General features: G+C 39.6%; 1 protein-coding gene across 12 annotated transcripts in view; it reads left to right on the top strand.

The window, feature by feature from the left end:
* The window catches only part of LOC119736927 (adhesion G protein-coupled receptor L1-like), a 67,684-nt gene extending 44,744 nt beyond the window's left edge, over positions 1-22,940 (top strand). For 8 of the 12 annotated variants that reach the window (XM_038210956.1, XM_038210963.1, XM_038210960.1 and 5 more), the window contains 14 exons: positions 232-466; positions 1,151-1,298; positions 2,073-2,176; positions 4,851-4,953; positions 5,841-5,994; positions 7,061-7,127; positions 9,547-9,613; positions 10,031-10,128; positions 11,703-11,747; positions 13,648-13,677; positions 15,214-15,382; positions 15,848-15,970; positions 16,591-16,696; positions 19,195-22,940. In XM_038210956.1, the coding sequence (XP_038066884.1) occupies positions 232-466; positions 1,151-1,298; positions 2,073-2,176; positions 4,851-4,953; positions 5,841-5,994; positions 7,061-7,127; positions 9,547-9,613; positions 10,031-10,128; positions 11,703-11,747; positions 13,648-13,677; positions 15,214-15,382; positions 15,848-15,970; positions 16,591-16,696; positions 19,195-19,781 (2,036 nt within the window). In that variant the 3' untranslated portion in view covers positions 19,782-22,940. Of the gene's footprint in view, positions 1-231; positions 467-1,150; positions 1,299-2,072; positions 2,177-4,850; positions 4,954-5,840; positions 5,995-7,060; positions 7,128-9,546; positions 9,614-10,030; positions 10,129-11,702; positions 11,748-13,647; positions 13,678-15,213; positions 15,383-15,847; positions 15,971-16,590; positions 16,697-17,708; positions 17,763-19,194 lie in introns of those variants that run through there. The other 4 variants (XM_038210966.1, XM_038210962.1, XM_038210961.1 and 1 more) reach the window with 4 other exon arrangements.
* The last annotated feature ends 1,832 nt before the right edge of the window (positions 22,941-24,772 follow it).

The raw sequence follows: 24,772 nt of genomic DNA, 5'->3' as shown, positions 1-24,772 counted from the left end.
ATTTTTAAAGTGAACAAGTTCAAACTTGAAAACGGCTAATTTAGTAAAGATGTTTGCAAAAACAAGATTTTTTTATGACATGGAAGTTGCATCATGGAGATGTAAATGTTGTTTTTTGTTGTTTATTTTGCCGTTCACTGATGCATACAGTGTTGATATTATACGTCGGCGAAGGGCCAAAAAAACCCAAAAGAAACATATAAATCAAAGATTATTTGTTTATTTGTTCAGGCCAGTCCAAAGTGGTCTTCCTTGCCTATAACAACCTGGGTAGCCTTCTGGAGTCTAACAGCTTCGGCAACGAGAGCGAGAAAGACAACTACGTGGTCAACTCACGCATCATCTCCGCCTCCATCGGTGACCCACGCATCTCATCCAATCTTGCAGAGCCTGCTGTCATCGTCTTTGAACACAATAATGTTAATTTCTCCAGCCCCATGTGCTCCTTCTTGAAGTTTAAGAACAGGTAATTTTGGTTTTTGAAGAACATTTGGTGGTTGCACCAATTCTTTTTTTTTTTTTTTTTTTTTTTTTTTTTTTAGTAATGAAATTCATGAATGAAAGCAGATGAGTCCCATCCGAGCAAACTTATGATTTTGTTATCACAATGTCTTGGATAATGTCTTGGAGTATACAGGATTTTTAAAGGGGAAAATCCAATATTGACATCCATCCCAATTTCCAGATGTCTGTTTTCCATTGAGAGCTATGTGACAGCTGTTTTGGATTTACTTCCAAGTAAGGGGTGGAGAGTTCTTGCAGGCGTGAGGTTTTTCAGAATTTTGATTGAATTCAGACTTTTTGAATCTGAGAGAAAGACATTATCAGTATAGAAAGATCTTTCTGACCTTTCGTACAATTTCACATTTCTTTTTAAATTGACAATCTTATCCCTAATCTTGATTGATAAGGAGGGAATTGCAATATGAGGTCACTAAATTGGAATCACAAAATGTTTATGTCAAAGGTTTTCTGTGAAGAAGGGTCTGGTAAAGGCTATCTTTATGACTAGAAAAATTAACAAGAAAAATTCAGTTTACTTTCTGAGTATATTTTTGAGTTAAAACCATATCAGTTTCAAAGTCTTTTTAACCAATTGCAACTGCACTTAATATTTCTGTAATTCATATTATTTTCTTACGACCAACAGCACGGACAGCAATGACAACACTGTCAGTCTAACCGGAGACTGGTCGGACACCGGTTGCACCATGACGGGTACCAACGACACCCATACCGTGTGTTCCTGCACCCATCTGACTAACTTTGCCATCCTAATGAACACCAAGGGGACCCCGGTAAGTTTTCCCACTTCAATCCCATAACGATATGCTGAGTTTTTCGCACTGTTTTGAACTATTATACATATGTATGAAATGTCCGTTCAGCAACTTTGACTCGTCGTCTAATAAAACCCATTTACTGTGATTAGGGATTTTTCCCAAAAGGCACTTAAACCGACATAAAATGTCTGTGTGATTACTTTGGCTCCTTCATAAGGTGCTGTTGAGTGTGACTACTGGTAGGACGGTTTTCTCATACTGCTTTTACAACAACATAAAACAAAGACAATTTTATGAAATACCTTACTTGACTGTAAGTGAATGCAAGTCTCAAGTATCCTGTGAAATCATGGCACCTGGTGTGATGTCATTTTCAAGAAAAGCGGAATTTTTGTATCAGTTTCCAACGATGGTCGGGCAACCATCGTTGGAAGAAAATCTGACTTTTTTCAAATACTGCCCCAATTTACAAAATGTAGTTAGTCCGCATTTTGTTACCTGTTTTGTTATTTGCTATAAAATACTAACCCCAAATCCATCCATTTCTGAAAATTACAGCAAAAGCAAATGTTGTTTATTACCTTTAACCAACCTTGATAAGCATGCTCTATAAGACAAGAACTGAACACCTATTAGAGAACTCTTTTTCAAAGTGGACGTCACCTCCCAGAAGTCTCAAAGTCTGCACGTTTGACCTGCAAAATAGCCATACCTCGTTGCCATAGAAACGTTTCACTAATAATCCCCTATGACCTCTACTTTCCTGTGTTGTTTTCCTCTCTTCTCCAGATCTCCCAGAGCCATGGATTTGTTCTGTCCGTCATCACCTACATTGGTTTCATCCTCTCCTCCATCTGTCTGCTGCTGGCGTTCATAACATTCGCCTATTTCAAGTAAGTCACGAATGGAATTTTGTTCAATGCCTCTACTACATGTACATTGTATTACATTGTGTTTATTCTGTAAGGATCCTCTAAACCATACAGTGCTGGGCAGTACAGGATGAAAAAACAAAAACAAACGTAACCCAAATGTCAGGACCATTGTCTTAGTGAAGTTCTGCATGTAGCACTTTCAAAATCTGGGATATGAAAGCCAAGTCCATAAGCTTTCTTTTAGTACAAGAATCATTCAAATCACTCATGTACTTTTTAAGTTACGGAATTTTAAACACAATCACTGTTTTAAAGTTCTGTCCACGGATCACAAAAAAAGTAAGTGTTCTTTTAGCAAAACAAAAAATACATTACATACGGTAGGGATGTGTGTAAATTTTTTATTTTTTTTTTTGGCTGAAAAAAATTAAAACAACACCGTTTCATGTACATATATACTTCCCGTTAAAGCCCAGTTCATACTTCACGTGAAAGCAATACACAATTTGTGACGTCAACAATACGTTTGAAGCGCGTTCACCATTGTTGACGACATGAATTTCGTTTCGAACTTGCTTTCACCTGAATTATGAACCAGGCTTTAGTCCCACATCAAAGTTAAATTGAAGAAATACCTGCGACTGTCAGCCATTCATTACTGTTGGCAGGCAGTGACAAATAACTCATGTTGTTCCAATTGCACACACATGTGTTTTGCACATGTGCATACCTGGTTTGCATCGATTTCAACCCTGCTATTCCAAGAATGAGTCTAATACACCAGCCACATGGCTGTCCACACTGCAAGGGCCTGGGCTGGATTGCTATATCATATGCCGCCCCTGGGCCAAGGAAGCATGGCGGATGTAGGCATCAATTAGACCCTACTTACCCCCCTCCCAATCCTGAATAAGGTGACTGCGCCCTTCTCAAGTCCACTGCTTGGGTGCAGTACCAGGGTATGTGGGAGCTCTGGAGGTAGAGCAATGTTGTAAAAGCCAGGCATGCAAGTTTTCTTCTGAGTGATCAGCAATTTTTTTTTGGGGGGGGGACATTGCAGAGTCTTATAAGCTTGGAGTCTTATAAACTTGGAGTTTTCCTCTTTTTTGTGACTTCCCAGTTGCATAAAAATTGAAGAAAAAAAAAACACTGAAGAAAGTCTTTTTCAGCTTTTAGTTTACTTATTTTAGATGACTTCGTACTTGTATGCCTTAATTTTAAGTCCAGAATTGTTCAGGACACTTACCGGAGAATGAATTTTTTTTTTAATAAGACAAAAGTACAGTGGCGTGTACAGGATTGTTTCCGGCATAAAAAGACAACTGACTGAACAATTTATTTCCCAAACAAAGACCAACTACATTGTAAATGTGTTACAAATACTGAAGTAAACTTTATTTCTTTAAGCAGGAATGTGTGTCCCACATACATGTAAAGGCCTCTTAAAAACTAACAAACAAAACAAAAACAGCAGGTTTTCTTTCAAAGAATTGTCTATGGGTTTCACCTTTTAAACTGATGACGTACGGTACAATGAACTTAGTCAAATTACTTAATAAGAGTGATAGGCCTATTGGGATCTAAGAAAAGAGTTGTCTGTTAAAAAACTTTGGGAAAAAGGTTGTTGCCCTTTAAAAGTCTGTACCCATACTGGAAGAGAAACCTCAAATCCAAAGGAAATGCCACTGGGTGGTGAACCCAACGATCTTGAAATTTCTCCAACTTGTTCTTTGGGCTTAATAACGTTGCCGTAGCGGGCACATCCTGTTCATGTTTGCTTAACCTGTTTCTCTGCGGGGTTTCCATGGGTCACTGAGTCAGTAAAAGCTTACAGAAACTGCTGACTTTATACCTGGTAGTAGGTTGCTCTGGGTTACTTTTGTTTTTTTTTTACCATGGAAATTAGAACAAGGTACCACAGGTAGTGGTTGATAAAATGTTGCCGCACAGGCTTTTTTAGGTTGCCTAAATCTGTCAACGTACATGTATGTAGACCATGTGAGATGCAGGCATGCAACTTTTCCTCGGATCTGCTGATTTTCTCATCCGCTGATTCCCTCGTAATGAATGCCAATACAATGTACAGTACAAACTTGTGTGGTTTGGAATTTCCTCGTTTTTTTTCCTTCTAATTTCCCAGTTGCATGTGTGGAGATTGAATATGGGAATAGAATAAAGCTTGTAGTCAGGGATGAGTTAGACTTTAGTCAACAAAATGCCTGAAATGAAAAAAGAAAGGTTCGTCTGATGTTTTGCAAACTGGAGTGACCTGTTCCCTATAACTTTGTCATTTAAACAGTTCGCGCCAGGATTATTTTGTCATTGTCTGTATCCAGGCGCGAGATTGTTTTTCACAAAGCTCGATGCCAGACGGGTTCAGGCCGTCATCTGCTGGTAGCACACCTGATATTTCCAGCCTCGCTCGCAGCAAGCGGGTCGCAGACAGATACTTCCAGCCCCGGTGGTTGCATGTTTATCCCTCTTCCGTTCTGAATACCGCAAAACCTTTCATCCTACGTGAACTACTTAAAACATTTGGATCAAAACTTAGGTCATATTTGTTTAATACTAAGAATCTTAAATTTCAGTTAAGTTTTTGTCCCTTTTTTTCTGTTTTTGTTATGGACATTTTGTTTTTAAAAATTGTATCTAATATGTACCATCTTCGTTATTTTTCATTTTTTTCTCACAGAAATCTTCAGAATGATCGCAACACAATTCACAAGAATCTCTGCGTCTGTCTACTCATTGCTGAGATCATTTTCATGGCTGGAATCGACCAAGCATCACGTGGGGTAAGCAGATAACATTAGTTTCGATCTTTTATAAAACCTGACCTTTTGATTGAATTGCTGTATCTAGTAGGTTAGAGGCCCATTCACACTCAGTGCAAACACGAATTTGTGTCAAGTTTTTGTGCTGCGAATTAGCAAAAGATGAACACATTTCAACTCATTGAATTTTGCAACAAATGTTTTTTATGTCAAATTCAACAGCCCAAATACTACTTATTTATTGCCTGCCATCAATATTGCCCGTTATTCGTTTTGATTCTTGCTGTTATATCTTGTTCCAACTGGCCAGCTGACCCCGGCAAGCTCGGTTGTTGAGTAGTAAGACGTCTGCACCACTATAAATCAGGAGGTAGTGAGTTTGAGTTCAACTCAAGAAAATGTGTGAATATTATTAAATCTCACAAGCTTTTTGATAACACTGAGTGTACAGCGCTTGTAAAATTATATAGGTGGAGGGCAAGCCCAGTTCTTAAATTTGTTAAGCCTACTGGCAAATTATTTATTAACCCTATCCCCTTCGGTGTTTTATCAAGAAAGTATCCTGAATCTGCCAAAATCCATCAATTTTGCCATGCAAAAAAAATGTTGGTGGCCAGTAAGTCCATCAGAATCCACCAGTTAGCCGGGGGTAAATCTGTTGAGATCCTGAATCCATCAAAGTCCCCCAACTGCTCAATATAGAGGTATCCTGAATCCATCAAAATCCTGCAGTACCGCTAGGCTTCAAGTCCTGAATCCATCAAAATCCCCCAACTTGTTCAATATGGAGGTATCCTGATTCCGCTGAAATCCTCCAAAACAGGGGTGTGGATTTTGATGGATTCAGGCACGTTAGGGTTAAAAGTGAAGCATTACGAAAGTTTGGTTTATCACACATGTTCTTGCAGGCAATGTGTACAGTCGTGGCACTCCTTCTACACTATTTCTTCCTGGCCGCTTTTGCTTGGATGTGTCTGGAGGGAATACAACTCTACTTCATGCTGGTTGAGGTGTTTGAAGCTGAGAGTTCCAGACGCAAGTACTACTATCCGTTTGGATATGGTGAGTGATTGGGATGGGCTGGGTTGGGATGGGTGGGTTAGGTTGGGTTGGGCTGGGTTGGGTTGGGTTGGGTTGGGATTGGTTGGGTTGGGTTGGGATGGGTTGGGCTGGGTTGGGTTTGTTTCTGCATTCAATAGGGAACGTTGAACAATAGAGGACACTAGGGTCCCCTATTCCCGAAGGTCCCAAATTTGGCGATCGTGTACAAAACATATGGGAGGTCTTCCTAAAAAGTTAAAAGTACAAACAAAACAGGGACAATAGGGGTCCCCGATTGCAGGCAAAACCACACTTGTGTGGGCTGGGTTGGGTTGGGTTGGGCTGGGTTTGGTTGGGCTGGTTTGGGCTGGGCTGGCCTGGGTTGGGTTGGGCTGGGCTGGGCTGGGCTGGGCTGGGTTGGGTTGGGATGGTTTGGGCTGGGCTGGCCTGGGTTGGGTTGGGTTGGGCTGGGTTGGGTTGGGTTGGGTTGGGATGGTTTGGGCTGGGCTGGCCTGGGTTGGGTTGGGTTGGGCTGGGTTGGGTTGGGTTGGGTTGGGTTGGGATGGGTTGGGTTGGGTTGGGCTGGGCTGAATTGGGTTGGGTTGGGTTTGGCTGGTTGGGTTGAGTTTCATGTAGGTTGGGTTGGGTTGAGTTGGTCGGGCTTGGTTGGGTCGGGTTGGATTGTGTTTCGGCTTGGTTAGCGTTGGGTTTATCGAACAGTGGAAAGTAGCAGAAGCTACATTTCAGAATTTGGATGAAAAGAAAAACAAAAGTATATCAATGATAGTATGACAGCCCCCCACTGAAGTTTTTTGTAGTTGGAATGATAGCATTTCTTGACTGCTTTTCACAGCAGTAAATCTTCTGAAACATAAATCAGAACAAAAGCCTTGACAGAATGAACCAATAAATGATGAATGATATTGACATCATGATTGATTGCTTCATGCATATAACAACTCCCTTCCCCTCCTCTGAACCTCCTCCTTCATTCATTACTCTAACAGTAGAACTGCCCCCTCCTGCCCCTAGTCTCAAAGGATTGTTGCTTCATTTAGGCATAATGTTGACATCCTTTCTTTGACAGGTGTTCCATTGTTTGTGGTCGGTATAGCCGCAGCAATCGACATCGGCAGCTACGGAACTGACAAATAGTAAGTACCCCAGTTGCATTGAGAGTTTTCAAAATTATATTCGCCAATTGTGCCCTGGCCGTGAGATTTCGCGCAGTACGCAAATGTACCGGTGTAGTCTGAATGCAGGTCAATGATTTTAAATACTGACTCACTGGTAGTAGTGGGTATGCCTACATGTACAATGTACGTGAGGGTTATGGACTTGCGACCTATAAAACGGTGCTGGCACTGGATTTCATATATAAGTCAAAATTGACACCATGACACTGGAAAAAGTGTTTTAAGACCAGCCAGCCATGTTTTTATCAACTGTTTAAAACCGGCCATATGAGGCTCTCAACCAATAGGAATGGGTAAACTGTCTTATTAGGTACAGTCAAACACCTTTATTAACAAGGTCCTTGGGATTTTACAAATTACCTTATTATAACAGGTACCTGTACCGGTTGGGGGAGTCAGGTTGGTGTGGGGGAGTCAGGTTGGCGTAGCGGTACTTTCCTCGCCTTCCACCGCTGTGACCAGGGTTCGAATCCCGCCTGGGCCAATATGTGACCCGCTCTGCAAAAATGAGTCTGATGTCGCATAACTTGAATTCAAGCTTTTGCCACTTTTAAATGGAAACAGTAAACATTTGCTTAAAATGTGGACGTTTTGTTTTGGTTTTATTTTGGTTGTTTGATAGTTTTAGTTCAAATATCTTACGCAGAAATTTAAATATTGTAAGAAAAAAACTAACAAAATTTTGATTGTTGGTGCTTTTCTTGGTTAGTTACAGTGTATTTGTAATTTTTCAAACCTTTTTTTCTCCATTGAGACCTTTCTAGCTTTGCAAAACCTTGACAGAATTAAACAAGCACAACAATGCAACCAAATGTCCTAGAGAGGTCCGTAATATACCAAATGAAAGCTTATTTCATTCCCATTTTATTAATGTAGTAAACTCAAAATGTCAATTTTGCCACAACAGACTCATTTTTGCAGAGCGGGTCACATATGTGGATTGGGTTTTCAGTCCCTACCTGATTCCGTGGGTTTTCCTCAGAATACTCTTCTGGGCTTTTCCTCCCATCCCAAAACTGTATAATTTCTTCACATCGTCTTCTCTTTACTGGGACCCATGGAAGATCAGTGGATTCCACTGAATGGGCTACCCAGTTAAAATAAGAAATAAAATAAATTTAAAAAAACGGTACCTTGTATTATAAGTAATGGAAGACAAAGGAAAACAAAGACTTGGGACCTAACATTTTCCCTGTTATAAGCAGTATTTTGCATTAACAGTGCTCTTCTTATCAAGGTTCAACTGTATTTAAGAATAAGACTTCCAACAATGCTTGTACAATAATTTCAACTTCTCAGTTGACCTACATCTAGTATAACTTTCTAAGCTTTCTAGTACTCCCAGTTGCCCTCAAAATTCCGGAGAGGTTACGAGGTCAAACCCTATCTCTGCCAATTAGCCTTCGGGTTATTTCCTTTGAGTAATCACTTGACATAATTAACTGTGTTTAAGAATAACTCTATCAGTACAGATGTCTACATTGCCCTCTAGCCTTTTCCGTTTTTTCCCCCCTTGTTCTTAAAAAAAATATTCCAACAATCGTAACCTCTTAATTATTGGTGTTCCAAGATTAGAGACCCATTTCCCAACCCAGACGGAGCATTATTCCATTTTGACTCCTTGCGCAAAAACGTAAGGAAATTGGTGAATTTGACCAGTTTCCTTCATATGCAGTTTACAAATTCACTTGAATATCTTGAACTTGTTTCACTAAATTGTGTTGTTTCTGTTCCCTGGTCTGCTTACAGAGATAAGACTTGTAAGGCTCTGGAGTTGTTCTAATCCGCTATGGCATGTTCGGCCTTCGGAATAATTGTGTCCAGGGTTTGGATATTGAAGCCAGGGAAATTGGGTCTTACCTGAATGCATTACTGTACATTGGCCTTCTAGGTGCTAGGTTTATGCAGCAAAGCGTTACATGAAGCCTTGGAAAATAGAGAAGAACATTTGATATTTAGGTGTGAAGTTTGAGGGTAATACAACAATGTCTTTAAGTAAACTTGAATCCTCGATCCTGATTAGTCAATCCATGGCAACACACTGTGCTACATCATCCCGTATACCACGGTCCATACCGCACTCCAAGTATCGCGCTAATCCAAGATGCACGTGCCATTCCCGCTGCACGTACATGTATGTAATAGGTTAACAGCTGAAAAAGTTCTTGTACAACGTGCGTGTTCCATCTTTGCTGTGCATCAAGTTTGCTTGAAGATAAATTTGTTATCCCACCTGCACTTGTGGAACATGTTATATAGTCCATGTAGGTCTAAGAGTTTTCAGCTATAGAGAAATGTATGTACATCAAAATAATTTGGCAAAAAAGGTGAAAATGTGAATTGTTTAGTTACTTAGAATGTGTTTATTTTCCTCCAGTTGCTGGTTGGAAGTGGAGAATAACTTCATCTGGGCCTTTGTTGCTCCGGTTATCGTCATCATCGTGGTAAGTTAATTAGTTTAAATATGCTAAGTTAAAGTAAGGTACATGTACATTGTATCTTCAAACATGTAGTTGAATTCCTAGTAACGAGTATGAAATTTTGTTAGATTATTTGACATTACGGATGATATTATGAAGAAAAAAAAAGAGTTGCTTCTGACAAATCAGTTATTATGTAATTATATTTGTTTGGTATCAGTGAAGTTCACAGCACACATTTTTTTTGTTAAGATAAAAAAGCAAAAAACTTCATTGTGTGCTTTGAACTTCATTGTTTAGTTGGAAGAACTCAGCTACGTGTAACTCAGCTTGTCAATGCTTCTGCTCTGAGGAGGAAATAATATTATGTTATGAACATAATAATGGTACTCAAACTTGTTCCTTTAATGTACTGTGGTTAAATTGATTGGCTGTTTTCAGGTGAACACCATGTTCCTCTCCATGGCGATATTCATCATGTGTCGCCATAGCCCCATGCAGACCAATCAGAAAGAGAAGTCCAACAAAGAGAAAATCACGTGAGTAAACGCTCGAAAATCCTCCAGTTCAGCGTCATAACCAACATGCATCTTTCTTTTAGGAAAAATTGACCCTTTCTGCCTGTCAATCAAAATGTGTGCATTGACCAATTAGATCAGGACCTTTTGGTCAGGTGACCATAGTCAGACTTGGCCAAACTCGGTCACGTGCATAAGAAATGTACACAAACCAATGGTGGACTTGGGCTTATGACCAAATCCATAATGGTTCACTGATGGTCAAAAAATATTGGCGTTGGGAAAGCATGTAAATATTGGGTTGTGATAGGGTGGAGTTGAATATCATAGAATTTGTGGGTTTTAACAAAATAGCTGTTGAGTGATGATTTTGAAGTTATTGAACTTCTGAAAAGCCTTTTCCAACTTTCCTACTTTGTAGCAGACTTGATCTTTGTAGTAATTTAATGACGCAAGTTATGCGTCGACTGTCTGTATCTGGCTCATTTGGCAAATTTGGTTTGATGAGTTTGTCTGACGAGTTTAGAGTTCTGTAGACTGTCTCTCCGCATCATATTTCCTGTTGCAGTTACCGGTAGGTCTGTGTTGCGTCTCATCTCAGTCCCTCTGTCCCACAGGTGGACTTGGTTCAGGAGGCTTGAACCAGATAAAAACTTGAAAATGAAAAAGAAGCCAGAAAAGTTTTAACAAGAAACAAACGAAAGAGATAGCGGTGATGGATGTCCATCCAGGCATTGCCAGCCCTGACAGATTAAATCAGTCAATCCCTTTAAGCCCGGGGTATAAAACCAAACATGTCTGCATTACCTCAGGGGGACGTTGATGGGGATCTGTTAATCCTCTTTTTATCCCCAGTTTTGATCCCAGAGATTAGCTCTTTAATCTACCTCAGACCTGACTTCCTTCTTTCCTTCCTGACAAGTCAGGGATATACAACCACAAGTGGTTCACGCTGGGCCAGCACTTCGCTTGTGGTTATTATTTTCTTCCAAGCCCTGTGATCACTCAAAACTTCTCATGACAAAAATTTGAAACTAATTGGTTGAATGTTCATCTATTTCAGCATTAATGTTTGTTCAATCAGTAAAAATCCATGCCTAATAAAAAATTGTACATCACAAACATGTATGATTTTTACGACAGCAAAGTCTAACTGCCCAAAAATTTATCAGGCAATTTATCAGGGTCCAAAGTATGACATTTTTCCAGTGTCAGTGACCTTTCGATTGTCGTTATGAATGACTTGGACATTTTGTTTGTATAACATTCGTTGAGTGCCTGGTAGGTAATTTGCTATTCATAATCATTCTTGGAGGACAATTGCAAAAAGGAGTGCAGCAAAATTATATAATCATAGATGTCAGATGTAACAGGGACAGGAAAAAAAGTGGACCCCAAATTCATAGAATGACCCACATGTACATGAAGCTAATGTGGCCCCCATCATCAAGTGTAGTTTGAATCTCAGCCAGCCAGCGTGGTATACTTTGTACTTTGTGTCTCACCTTTGTACCTCTGTCTGGATGCATGTCATTTACTAACCTGACAGCTGTTTCCTCTCATTTCCTTCCAACTCTCTATTCCGACTCCCCAAGTCCCGTCCTCAACGAGCAAAACTTTGGAAGCAGCCAGCAGATTGTGTAAGGCTTACTGCCGTGTCTCGTAGGAGTTAAGAGTGCTGTGTGGTCGATAAATCACTTACCCAAGTGTCATTCAAGATATTTTCCATTAAAAAAACCTGTGCATTGTAAACCAAGGCTTTACTTTGAAATTCTAAAACTACATGTACATGTAGAATGTAGTTTGTGAATTTGCAAACTGAAGTAGCTCACTTAATTGGTTGAACTCAACAAAGTTATGTACTTTTGATTTACAGGCAAATCCTGATTTTTGATAAATTTATCCTTCAAACAAAGGGGGAAATGTCAGTCTTTTCACCCATTTTTAAATTCATCAGTAACTCAGAACTCACTTACCGGGGGAAAATAACGAAGAATCAATTTTTTTTGTACCAGAAAATTTCACTTTTATTTATTTATTTATTTATTGGTTTTTTTTTCTATTTTTATTTCTGAACTGGGTAGCCTATTCAGTGGAATCCACTGGTCTCCCGTGGGGCCCAGTAAAGAGAAGACAATGTGAAGAAATTACAGTTTTACAGATGAATATGCTAAGGAAACCCCACAGAATCAGGCAGGGACTACAAACCCGATCCACATATTGGCCCAGGCAGGAATCGAATCTTGGTCACAGCGGTGTAAGGCGAGGAAAGTACTGCTGTGCCAACCTGACTCCCCATTTATGCTTTTTGTGTTGGCTGAGGATTTTGAGAATCCATTTCAAAAGATTGAATGTAGGATGATCTATGGTTTATCGACCTCACAGTGATTCAGTGGTGGCACTTGTAATCACAACTGCACAATTGTTCTCACTATTAGATTTATTAGTTGTTATTGGTTTTATTTGTGAGTTCATTTACATGTGTACATGTATGTAATTGGGGGTGTCTTTGTACATGTACGTATTTGGAGACTGAATGGATACTAACATTATGACTTTTACACAACACATTAGCACATGTATGAAATCCTCAAGAACATGTACATGTATCAACGCTCCTTGTGTTGTTTTTGTTATTTTGGTTTTTGGGGTTACTTTGGGTGTTTTGTTTTCATTTCCTGTCCTATGACTCTCTTGTTATTCTAGATTCCTTGAATTGTTGCCATGCATGAGATGTGTGTTTTTGTTCCACAGCGATATTGGTACATGTGATAGGCACGTACGCTTGGGGGAAGGGGGGGGGGGGGGTTCCGGAGGTTTGAATGAAACCCCCCCCCCCCCCCCCTAGGGATACGCATGGGTATGGGGGGGGGGGTTCCGGAGGTTTGAATGAAACTCCCCCCCCCCCCCCCCCGGGATACGCATGGGTATTGGGGGGGGGGGGGGTTCCGGAGGTTTGAATGAAACTCTCCCCCCCCCCCCCCCCCCCCCCCAGGGATACGCATGGGTATTGGGGGGGGGGGGGTTCCGGAGGTTTGAATGAAACTCCCCCCCCCCCCTAGGGATACGCATGGGTATGGGGGGGGGGGGAGGGGTTTCCGGAGGTTTGAATGAAACTCCTCCCCCCCCCCCCCCCCCATAGGGATACGCATTGGTAGTATGGGGGGGGGGATTTGGAGGTTTGTGCAACTTTTCTCCGGATCCGCTGATTTCACCTTTTTTTCACTAACTCATGAATACCATTACACATTGAAAAATACCGGACATAATCTTGTGTGGTTTGGAGTTTCCTCGTTTTTTCCCTAAATTTCCACTTGCATTCCTGCTTTTATAGGCCGATACAAACACATACATTTACCATAGACTGGGGCACTAGGCGACCCTCAACCCCCTGCTGCCAATTATTTCATGGATTTTTCATTTTCCCCCAATCTGACCCCTGGATTCAATGTACATGTAGTAGTCGTAGCTGTAGCTGTTGGTTTATTGGTTAAAATCAACTGTTTCTCTTCCTGTTTAATAACTATCCTGTCACTCTAGTGGAGGAGACAACAATATGGGAGTTGCGGTGTAAGTACAGACGTCGATTAAAATATTGTGTCATGCACTCTGCTCCCCCCCCCCCTCCCCTATAATTGTATTGTAAGCTTGAAGTAAAGGATTTGATGTATTGAACAAGTGCTGGTTCAGGGAAACGAAAATCCTATCTGTGACTAAAATAAGCTCGTTTGTATACATAACTGTTATGTTTGAAACATTGATTTGTGTCCTGCTTTGAAGAATTCACATTTTGTTGTTTAATCCTACAAGGGATTAAAGAAAAACCATCTTTTCTGTTAATTGTGTTGCATGGTGTGCCCTAATATTACGATTAGTACAGAGTGCAGATCGCGTTTGGTCTATCAGCATGTGTGTGTGTGAATTCGGTGGTGGGTCTTCTTTCATCTGTTTGCTGAAATGATCTTGATTTCCACATTTACTTTGAAACCAAAATACTCTCATCAATGGTGACAAGTCTTTCTATTGGTTGAATGCTTGAACCCTAGAGGGCAGTGTGAATCCTCAAGAACAAGCTGAGTAGGTTGGCCCTCGGCCACCCCATTTTATTCTTCTTTAGATAAGGGAAGAAATAGGAACCAGTTTTGAAGTGAGAGTGCTTGCCTCACTCGGGTATCTGTGAATTGATGTCACGCTATAGTTACCAGTGATTGCACTTTTTGTTTTCTTTTTCACCACTGGAGGCCGGTACATCTACACAAAGCTTATTTCGTTCTCATCTCTTTATTTTATAAGCTAGGGGTACTTTTCTTCCTCCTCAGTCCAATTTTTTTTTCACCTTGCTATCATTTGGTTCTGTGAAATCTTCTGTATTTCAGTATTTTACATATTGCTACCTTTTTGTTTATAATGCTGTATGATTCAGGGGTTTGTACAATGACTGCTGAAATGTGACAACTTTGGTATTGTATTATGTGTGGCATGTTTTTTGGGGGGCAAACTGTAAAGTCGAAATGAGTGCCATACTCAAGCATGCCATGGACATGGACATGTACCTGTGTGTACGTCCGTACGTCATGTCCACAGTCCACACTAAACATTGCCTGAAAAGTGACGATATTTAACAAATGTTGCAACAGCAAGTTTGTAAATTTGCACTCAGCAATTTTGTAAATTTGCACTCAGCAATTTATGAAATTCCATTGGCACACCTCGTCAACAATCCCCTACCTACTTAACCTCTTCTCATTGTACCCGTCCTAAATACCCAACCCCTCTTCTTCAAAGCCAAGGATCGCTCACAGTGAACCCTCCCCCCCCCCCCAACTGAAGTTCCTAACTTTCCCTGCCGCCAACCCCTGTCAAATCACTCCCAATACAACCCCAATCCCAATCCCTTCCACTCTTATACCCACCCCAATGCCCCCTCACCCCTCACCCCTCACCCCTCACCCACCCTGTACCCATCCCTCTGAACTTGGGTCCTACCCACATTCCACATGCACCCACCTACAAGACATAAATCCAACAATAACTCTCTCCTTGAATTAATAAACTTTGACTACAAATTTGTAACACATTATGTTGATTTTTATCCTCCGTGTTTAGGTCCTGGGTTCGAGGTGCCTTGGTCCTCCTTTGTCTCCTGGGTATCACTTGGGCGTTTGGCCTCCTGTACGTCACCGAGTCTCTCCTGGTGTTTGCTTACATCTTCACCATCGCCAACGTCTTCCAAGGAGTCTTCATCTTCCTCTTCCACTGTTTCATGAATGAAAAGGTACGTAAGAAAATGCTGTCCAAGGGTCTGTTAATACTTCAAGCAAAAAAAAAGCGAAAACATTTCATCACGTCAACAATCATAGGTTCAGTACTGGGTTTTGCCTGTCACCAATGTAAATTCATAAACACAGTATCAGTGTTGTCCAAGGGACTGCAAGAATACAATTTCAAGCTTGCTAGTACAGACCCTCTTACCAGTTGAGCACAGAGTTTTGCCGGAGTCGGTTGTTCGGTTTGAGTCTTGTCTACAGGGAACAATCACAATTCGTTCAGGTTCATCCTGACATTTCTAAATCAAATTTTATTGTTTATAATGCCATGCTAATTCAGTTTGAATGCCACTACTTCATATTGAAACTATTAAACCTAAATTACATTGGCCTGAAGCGAAATGAGCATTTTCAATTGTGAAAAGACGACTGAAATAGATTTTCCTTTTTTTGTGGGGGCTAATCTATGACAGGTTGTGAAAGAGTATCGTCGCTTCATCCGTAACAGCATGTGGATGCCTGAGTGGGTTCGTGACCGGTATGGCGGCACATTCTTCACCGGTTCCAACCAGCAACGTTCCAGTTCCTCATCAGGGGTGAGTTGCGGATTGGTTGTTTCTATTTTAAAAGTAATATCCAAGTTTAATCACATGGAAAGAAAGTGTAGGTAGCGGTCAGTATGGGTGAACGTATAAACACTGCCTTATTGGGTACCGGAACAATAGGAGGTACCCCACAAGGAAAGCCCACCGACTTGCGTTTCGGTACTCCACAAGTTTTTCACGAAATAGATATATGGATTTGACTAAAAAACTAGGAATTTCGAAGGTGGGTTGACTTGTCGCAAATGGAAGAGTTTTAGAAAAGGGTTGTTAAGTCCGAATTTCAGCCCAGGAAATTACTTCTGGTTAAAAAAAGAGCATTTTGAAATTAGTGTGCGACATTGCAAAATGTTAGTACACGAGAACAAAGGAAGTACCCCACTTCTATGCCTGTGTAAGTGTGGGTGGGCTTGCGGTGGACACGGTGTTAAGTGAGCAGTTGGTGTTTCTTGAGAGGCTGACATCAAGGAAGGAGAGCCGGCCATCTTTATTGGACTCTTTGGAAAATAGAACTACTTAAAACTAAGTAACAGAAGTGTACCCCCTTAGGAAGATGCTATGGTTCAGTTAAGCAAAACGTTAAGCAACAAGCAAATTTTGTTTGTGTGTTTCAGAAAAAGCGAATCTGGAGTCAGGAGGAGAAACGTTTGAGCAATACGACCGGCTCCTGCAGCGTGGATCACCGCAAACTCTCCACCTCGTCCAACGGCAGAAATTCCGGTGAGTAAAACTTTGACCAAAATGACAATCTTGCTTCATTACATCTGTAACCTGGTGCCTTTGTTTCCCCTACTAGGTTTGTCAATATGAAATCTTTAGTCTTGTTATCTGCTTTTGGCCAGTACATGGACTTGGCCACGGTTTACATCCAACCTTGGTTGGCATGAGGGTAGCTAGGCTTGTCTGCTGCTCATCTGTCTATAAGCAACACCGCTATTTAAATGCCTGGCTCAGTGGGACTGACTCAGTTTCCTTTGTCAGAGTCCAACTCTTTTAAGTGCGGCAGGGGAGTGAACGCAGCAGAGAACTGGTTCGTAAATGGAAGAAACATTGTGAACAAGTGACAAATAGTTTAAGGGCCCGTCTCAATTCATATCCGGGACGAGTTCTGGACGAGTTGCGGGTAGAATCATTCAGTTTGTTCCGAAGAAGCTCTGCATTTGTCCCGGACATGTTCCGGGGAAGTTTTCATTAGCAACTGCTTGACTCACCAACACTGATAACTTCATAGCGGGAAAATTGCCGGGAAGTTGTTCAGAATCCTGAAGTTATACCTGATACAATGTCCGCAACTTGACTGGAACTCGTCCTGGATATGAATTGAGACTGGTCCTTAAATAATTTATCAGTTTTTAATGACCTCTGTGTACATCAAAAAAACAAAACAAATTGGAGGAATATCTCTAAACAAGTTCAGAATGAAATTTAGTGTTCAGACACCGCTGTGTTTTTTGTGCACAAAGTATAGAGTAGTTCTCAAAGTTTGTACATGTTTCGCCATTCCAAATTACATGTTTTAAAGTTAAGTATGAAATATTTTTCACAAAAATTGAAACATTCTTAGAATTTTCTGGGTTTACGGAGTCCACTAAGAGCGCTGACTATGGTGAACGAAAGAGGTGGCAGGATATTGCATTTTTTCCCCCTTTTGTTATTCTTTTTGACACGTTTCTGACACCCCTGGCTTTTCCTATTTGCCTTCCCTCATTTTGTGTGTGTTGTCCGCTAACAGGTTCCAATATTCGTCCCAGTGCAATGCAGTACGCTTCGTCAGTCTAGAGAGCAATAAAATCCGGCAGTAGCAACCAAGAACCAAGTAAAATGTGAAGTAAAACTCCCTGGAATTACTATTAACCCTTACCCTTGCATGGCCGTTTTGGACTTCCCCGTTACGCACCACAGAGCACCAGAGGTTTGGTAGGGTGCCTTGCCTGATCTGTGAAAACAGCCTAACTCAGCCACTGTAGGCCATGTGCACTGTAGCTGTAACACACCACGATCCATGAATTTGCCCAACTTTTGGTGTAATGTGGTGCCGATGAAGTCTGGTCTCAAACATGACTTGTGGCGAGAGTTTCAAGTGTTTCGATCACATGTCAAATCACAAGTCAGTCACATGTCGGTCACAATTCAACCACAAGTCCGGCCAACACTAACAATCAACGAACAATGAAAAAGGAATATTTTTGCCAGAACTTGTTTGAATAGCTTGTGACTTGAATTGTGACTCGGGTGGCGTTACGGTGTGCCAAGAGGGGTAAGGGTTAATATAAATCACTTTCTTCACACTCACTCCACAGCTGAAACATTTGTTCTGCGCCGAATTAAAACTGTGCCTTGTTAATGCATTGCATGAGAAATCCATATTTGTATAACCGCATTTCTCTTTGTCAGCTTGACCTCGATCAACATGAACGACCTTTTAACCTTTGAACTCTCTAAGATCTCCATAATTCCAGCAGGCTTTCCGTGTGTGACTTTTAATTGTTTCAAGTGTTTTTTAAGTCCAACATGCTGCATCAGCTGTCAAGGTTTATGGACTTCAATGAAGTGTTTTTCCCTGTTGCATGCTGTTTAACATTTCAGCCTAACTCATGTTTTTCTTCACAGTTTTTTCTGAAGTTCTAAAGTTTGTTTTTACATGTACCCATTTTCGTTCCTAAGGTTCCAGTTTTGCCACAGCCTGTTAGAGCTTTCTTACAGTTCTGAATCTGAATGAATTTTTAACTGAATTGAGATCTTTGAATGTGTTAAATGAGTCCAAATCTTCAAGTTGTTTGCATGGTAAACGTCCAGTATGTACTGACTGCATGAGGCATTTTCTGACACCGAGTTGGTAACCGAACGGCTGATCATGTTGCGGCACAGCATTCATAAATCCACTGTTCTAATGGTTAACTTTTGTGTATTTAAAAAGCAATAAGATTAGCTTAAAATGTTTTGGATAATCTGGAAAGTGGTTCAAGTTGTGGCGTTTGGCAATGTGTTTTTGACCCAAAAAAACCCAAACCAAAAGAAAAAATGAGGAGTACTGAATCATTTTTTTAGTAAAGTTCTAGCATTGCCTCACGTTTTTCCTGATTTCAGCATGAACATGAAGCCTCTATGTACCAAAAAAACAAGTTGTCTCATTGTCATAATCTTTGTTACACTGTAGTAAATGACAGTGATTAATGATTGTAATTGAGAATCTTTTTTTATTGTCTTTGTTTCCCCAGGCGAGTTTTTACCAGTACGATTCACAGCATCTGTCCCCGAGAAGAAAAACGGAAACCAGCGTCTGTCAGATGAAGGCATCGGTCTTGAGATGGAAGACGGTCATGTGGAGAATGGACAAATGGCTAAAGGCAGTCCCTCCCCACCCCCAAGACGAAACCGATGCAACCGGGATCCCCCAGCTAGCCCTACGGAAGTCCGGCCGCTGCTTAACTCGCCCACAGAGCCTCAGTCTCCGGATGGTCGGCCTCCACCACCGTCGTACCGAGAGTTGCCTCCACCATCCTACCATCGCCCAAAAAGCGGTAACTTCACCAGCCTCCCAGATTTGGCACACACAGGACCCCCGAACACCCTCACAAAACACCCAAAAGTCACCAAGAAAGGCAGCCTACCGGAGCTGCCGCACTCGCCCTTGTTTCTAAGGACGAGAATCGCTCGCATGAACAGCGATTCGCAGCGGGCCGGGCAATGGTCCCCACTTGACGAGCAGAATCCAATTGACGTGGACGTCGCGGATGATAATTCCGGCAAGATTGAGTTCCTTGGGATCACAAATCTGTCGCCCAGACTGGAGACTCTCATATGAACAATGGAGAGAACTCATATTAAATGACTCTAAAAGTAAACAGACATTTACTCCGTACTTGAAACATTAACCTGCTGGAATGGAAACCATGCAGAAACTATTCGCAATGTGTAGAGAAAAAGCCGACGTTATAACAACAGTAGTACATACAAAAGTACACTATGCTTCTTGTGTGTGCTTCCACTTCAGACAACTGTTGCTGCTTGATTTTAAGAAACTCAGTACAAGAACTGTTGAGGGCAGGTCAACTAATATCTTGAACCTGAATGCCCGGTCAAGCCCTGCCTTCATGTGACAATGCATGCGCGGCATTTGGCATCATTTGCCGGAGAAAAACTCAGCTCCACAATGGATTATGACAATAATGGCAATGAGCATACATGTACGGCCCTTACTTATGCATCAGAGAATTTCTGTCGACTAATATTGGGTTGGTTGGCATGTACCCATTATAGGAGTACACAATCATGGACTATGGCACAGGTGTACAGGGTTGCACGCATGGATCCAGCAGACATTTTGAGTGGCCTGTGCCTCACATGTTGACAAAGATGCCTTTCTGACTTCCATGCTCAGACAAATCATGCACATATGTATATATAGTACATGTAGCTCTGGCTGTACCGGTATCTAATCGCATATAACTGTACCCCACGGTTCACTACGCAGTATACAAAGATGTACCCCCGGTATAATGTACATACGTACTGTACATGCATGGTAAGACGCAGCGCGCTGGACAGCTAGCAGAACCTCATGGACAGGTTTCAAGAGCCCTGCGTCATTTTGCCTATTTATGTATGTGTGTCAATGGTTTTGAATGAAGTACTAATCTTGTAATTATTTGTTTGTTGGTCTTGTAGTTGGGGTGTTTGTGTCATATCAAGAAGTTGATTTTCCTTTGTTTATCTTGTCTTCTCGGCTTACTGGTCAATTGTATAAAAAAGAATTCCTAAAACTAGAAAAAAAGATTATTTCAAGAAATGTTCTTGTCTCACTCCCTCGAAACAATTTCTAGGGAGTCAGACAAGAGAAAACATTTCTTGAAACAAGAAATATTTTTCTTATATTAAGACTTGTAAGAAAATCATTTTTAGCGGGATCAGGGTTCGCCTTAACTTGTTTTTTTGCTAGTCAGCCAGACTCATGAATCAGACTCTTATCTGTAGTGCGCAGGCCTTTTTACTATTCCGCAAAATAATGTTTAAATTTTTACACCAGAATTTCATAAACAACAATGTTATTTACAATAATTTTGACTCTCAAGGATGACTACTTAGCAATGGTTTTGACTAGTCCACCGCTGCTTTTACCCGCATTTGGCCAGCAGATAACCGTTGAAGGTCCTACCCTGTATGATCCTTGCAGTTTATTTAATCCGTGACGAGGAGTTTGCGGTTTAACAGAGAATTTCCTTACAAGTTTTTTTCTGCACTTGGATTTCAGTTTTGCTTTAATCCTGACTTTTACATGCGATATTGTAAATTGCAAATTACACTTTTTGTTTGCTGTGATATTAATGCACGTAAAAAAATAATGGAATTCAATGCCATGAAAGAAAATGGCAACGGAGTAAAATCAAATCTTTAAAAAGACAAAAAAAATTGTAATTTTGCTACTTTCGTTGGCCACAAGAGCCTAGAAAATTGAAATAGATCATTCCTGGTCATAGAATGAAGTTGTAAATTGTGAAATTGTAAATGTGATTTGACTTGTTGAAAGAAAAAAAAAGTCTTGTAAATTTGTTAATAAGCTGGTCTTATTAAAAAAAAGAAATACCATGAATGCTTTTCGAGTGCTATAAGCACTTGAAGTTTAGCACTAGCGGAAAACTAGAAATGATTGTATATTGGTAGAAGATTTGTGTATTCCTTCCAAGGTATGAAATAAAGGACTGTAGATTTCACTAAAAATGGCAAAAAATAGATAAATTAAAGATAAAAGTAGTTTAGAGATAAGAATATGGTTCATGGTTGTATATTGGAGAAAAAAAATGTTTTTATCAGTTTGAAATGTTCAGATTAACTTTCCTTGACCGTTGATGAAAAAAATGAAGAAGTTTGTATTGATTTGTTTTGCAAGCCAGCTTTAGCTATTCCTGATGTTATTCCCTGCTGTAATATTAAATTGTGTTGTGTATATGGACATAGTACGCATGGTAACTGTTTGCATTTAGAACTACCAAATTTAGAGCATCAGCTGTTGGCAACAATTATTTTTGTTTTTCAAAAACCTTGTTTGCAATTAAGATAATAATAAAACAAAAAACAATACCTTTTTCGCTGATATTGAAAAAAAAAGCCAATAAAATAGTCCTCACTTTGCCAATGTACATGTAGAATCTAGCAGAGGTCTACCCTGGGAATGTCCATTGTATAATCAGACCTAGACGCAAAATCTCTAGATTCTTGCCTTAGTGATATTTTTTTTCCAATGTATAAAGGTGTACAGTGCAGGTGAAGTTATTACATGAATGTAAATTTAGTGTCTACTGACTAGTTCAATGCAGTTCATACTCAAAAGGTGCTTAGACATTTTAATGTTTTGGATATTTTGCTTTATGCTTGTTGTTTTCACTTTTGACCGTGTGTTGAAATGTTGAGTCCCTTATGATGTCTTCACTTTGTTTTGTTTTTTGTTTTGTTTTAGGAACAAAGCAACACTTAGACAGTCAAAATTGCTCTCTGAAGCTTCATGTAAATGTATTTTCACATCACAGTTACATGTAATTTAAACAATCTTGTAATATACATTAGTTACAATATAATAATTGATAATTCTTTGCTCTTTTTGAAACAATTATGTACACAACAGAATCAACTTGTTAATTTCATCTTATAAAACACAAAAGATTGTCGAATTTGCAGAGTAGTGTTTATGCAACAGGACTGGGCGCAAGCAAGATTTTTAGGATTAAACTGCTAAAAACAATGGTGTTAAAATAGGAAAAAATTTGAAGACATTTCTTGTGCTGTTCTTTGAGTGTTCTTGGGAGTTAACAAGAGTACATGTTTTTCCATTGAAAGACCACTGTTTTAAATTGCCAAAACTGTTTAATTAAGTAACAAGCCTTGATTTTGAAATAAATTTGATAATAACAATACATGTAGCAATGAGTTCCATATTTAAAGTAAGATTAAAGATGATATCAAGACATAAGTGGGCCAACACTTTTGACCCTTTTCTTCAAGAACTTTGTTTGACCTTTTTTGGGAAGGGGTTAGCCTTGCGCTTTTATCAAAATTTGGCAAATCTGACTTTTATAGAAATTTCAAATTGTAAGTGGTTAGCCTTGAGTTTTTTATTCAAATTTGGCAAACTTGACCTTTTGGGGGAATTAAAAGAATGTCAGGGGTTAGCCTAGGATTTTTTTCAACATTGGGCATAATTTGACTTTTTCTGAAAATAAAAAACGTAAGGGGTTAACCTTGCATTTTTATTCAAATTGGGCAAATTTGACCTTTTTGGGGAATTTCAAAAATATAAGGGGTTAACCTTGTGTTTTTATCAAAATTTGGTAAACTTTTTTTGGACATTTTAAAATGTAAGGGGTTAGCCTTGCATTTTTTTTTAAATTGGGGAAATTTGACAATTTTTGGGAAATTTTATTTTCAACAATTTGACTTTTTTAGTTATTTTGAATTTCAAAAATGAAAGGGGTTAGCCTTGCCTTTTTATCAAAATTTTGCAAATTTGACTTTTTTGGGAAATTTCAAAATGTTATGGGCTAGCCTTGCGTTTTATCAAAATCTGGCAAATTTGACTCTGACTTGTGGAAATGCGAAATGTAAGGGGTTAGCCTTGCTCTTTTATTCAAATTGGGCAAATTTGACAATTATGTGGAATTTCAAAAATGTAAGGGGTTAGCCTTGCGTTTTTATCAAAATTTTGCATTTTTTCCCTCTTTTTTTGAACTTTCAAATGTAAGGGGTTAGCCTTGCGTTTTTATCAAAATTTTGCAAATTTGACTTTTTTTAGAAATGTCAAAATGTAAGGGGTTAGCCTTGCATTTTTTTTTAAATTGGGCAAATTTGACAATTTTTGGGAAATTTTTTTTTCAACAATTTGACTTTTTCAGTTATTTTGAATTTCAAAAATGAAAGGGGTTAGCCTTGCCTTTTTATCAAAATTTTGCAAATTTGACTCCGACTTGTGGAAATGCGAAAATGTAAGGGGTTAGCCTTGCTCTTTTATTCAAATTGGGCAAATTTGACAATTATGTGGAATTTCAAAAATGTAAGGGGTTAGCCTTGCCTTTTTATCAAAATTTGGCAAATTTGACTTTTTTTTTTGGAAATTTACATTTTTATCAAAATTTGACCTATTTTGGAGATTTCAAAATGTAAGGGGATAGCCTTGCTCTTTTATTCAAATTGGGCAAATTTGACAATTATGTGGAATTTCAAAAATGTAAGGGGTTATCCTTGCGTTTTTATCAACAAAAAAAGGTCATATTTGCCAAATTTGGCTTTTTTTCTGGAAAAAAACTAAATGTAAAGGGTTAACCTTGCATTCTTATTCAAATTGGGCACATTTGACAATTTTTTGGAATTTCAAAAATGTAAGGGGTTAGCCTTGCGTTTTTATCAAAATTTGGCATTTTTTCCCTCTTTTTTGAACTTTCAAATGTAAGGGGTTAGCCTTGCGTTTTTATCAAAATTTGGCATTTTTTCCCTCTTTTTTGAACTTTCAAATGTAAGGGGTTAGCCTTGCGTTTTTATCAAAATTTGGCAAATTTGACTTTTTTTGGAAATTTCAAAATGTAAGGGGTTAGCCTTGCATTCTTATTCAAATTGGGCACATCTGACAATTTTTTGGAATTTCAAAAATGTAAGGGGCTAGCCTTGCGTTTTTATCAAAATTTGGCAAATTTTACCTTTTTTCAACATTGTGCAAAATTGACTTTTTCTGGAAATAAACAAAATGTAAGGGGTTTACCTTGCGTTTTTATTTAAATTGGGTACATTTGACTTTTTTGGGGAAATTAACAA

This window comes from Patiria miniata, unplaced genomic scaffold, assembly GCF_015706575.1.
Source record: "Patiria miniata isolate m_02_andy unplaced genomic scaffold, ASM1570657v1 HiC_scaffold_3, whole genome shotgun sequence".
Classification (NCBI taxonomy): Eukaryota; Metazoa; Echinodermata; class Asteroidea; order Valvatida; family Asterinidae; genus Patiria; species Patiria miniata.
Note: the sequence above shows the minus strand (reverse complement) of the source record. Positions and strands in the feature narration are given on the sequence as shown.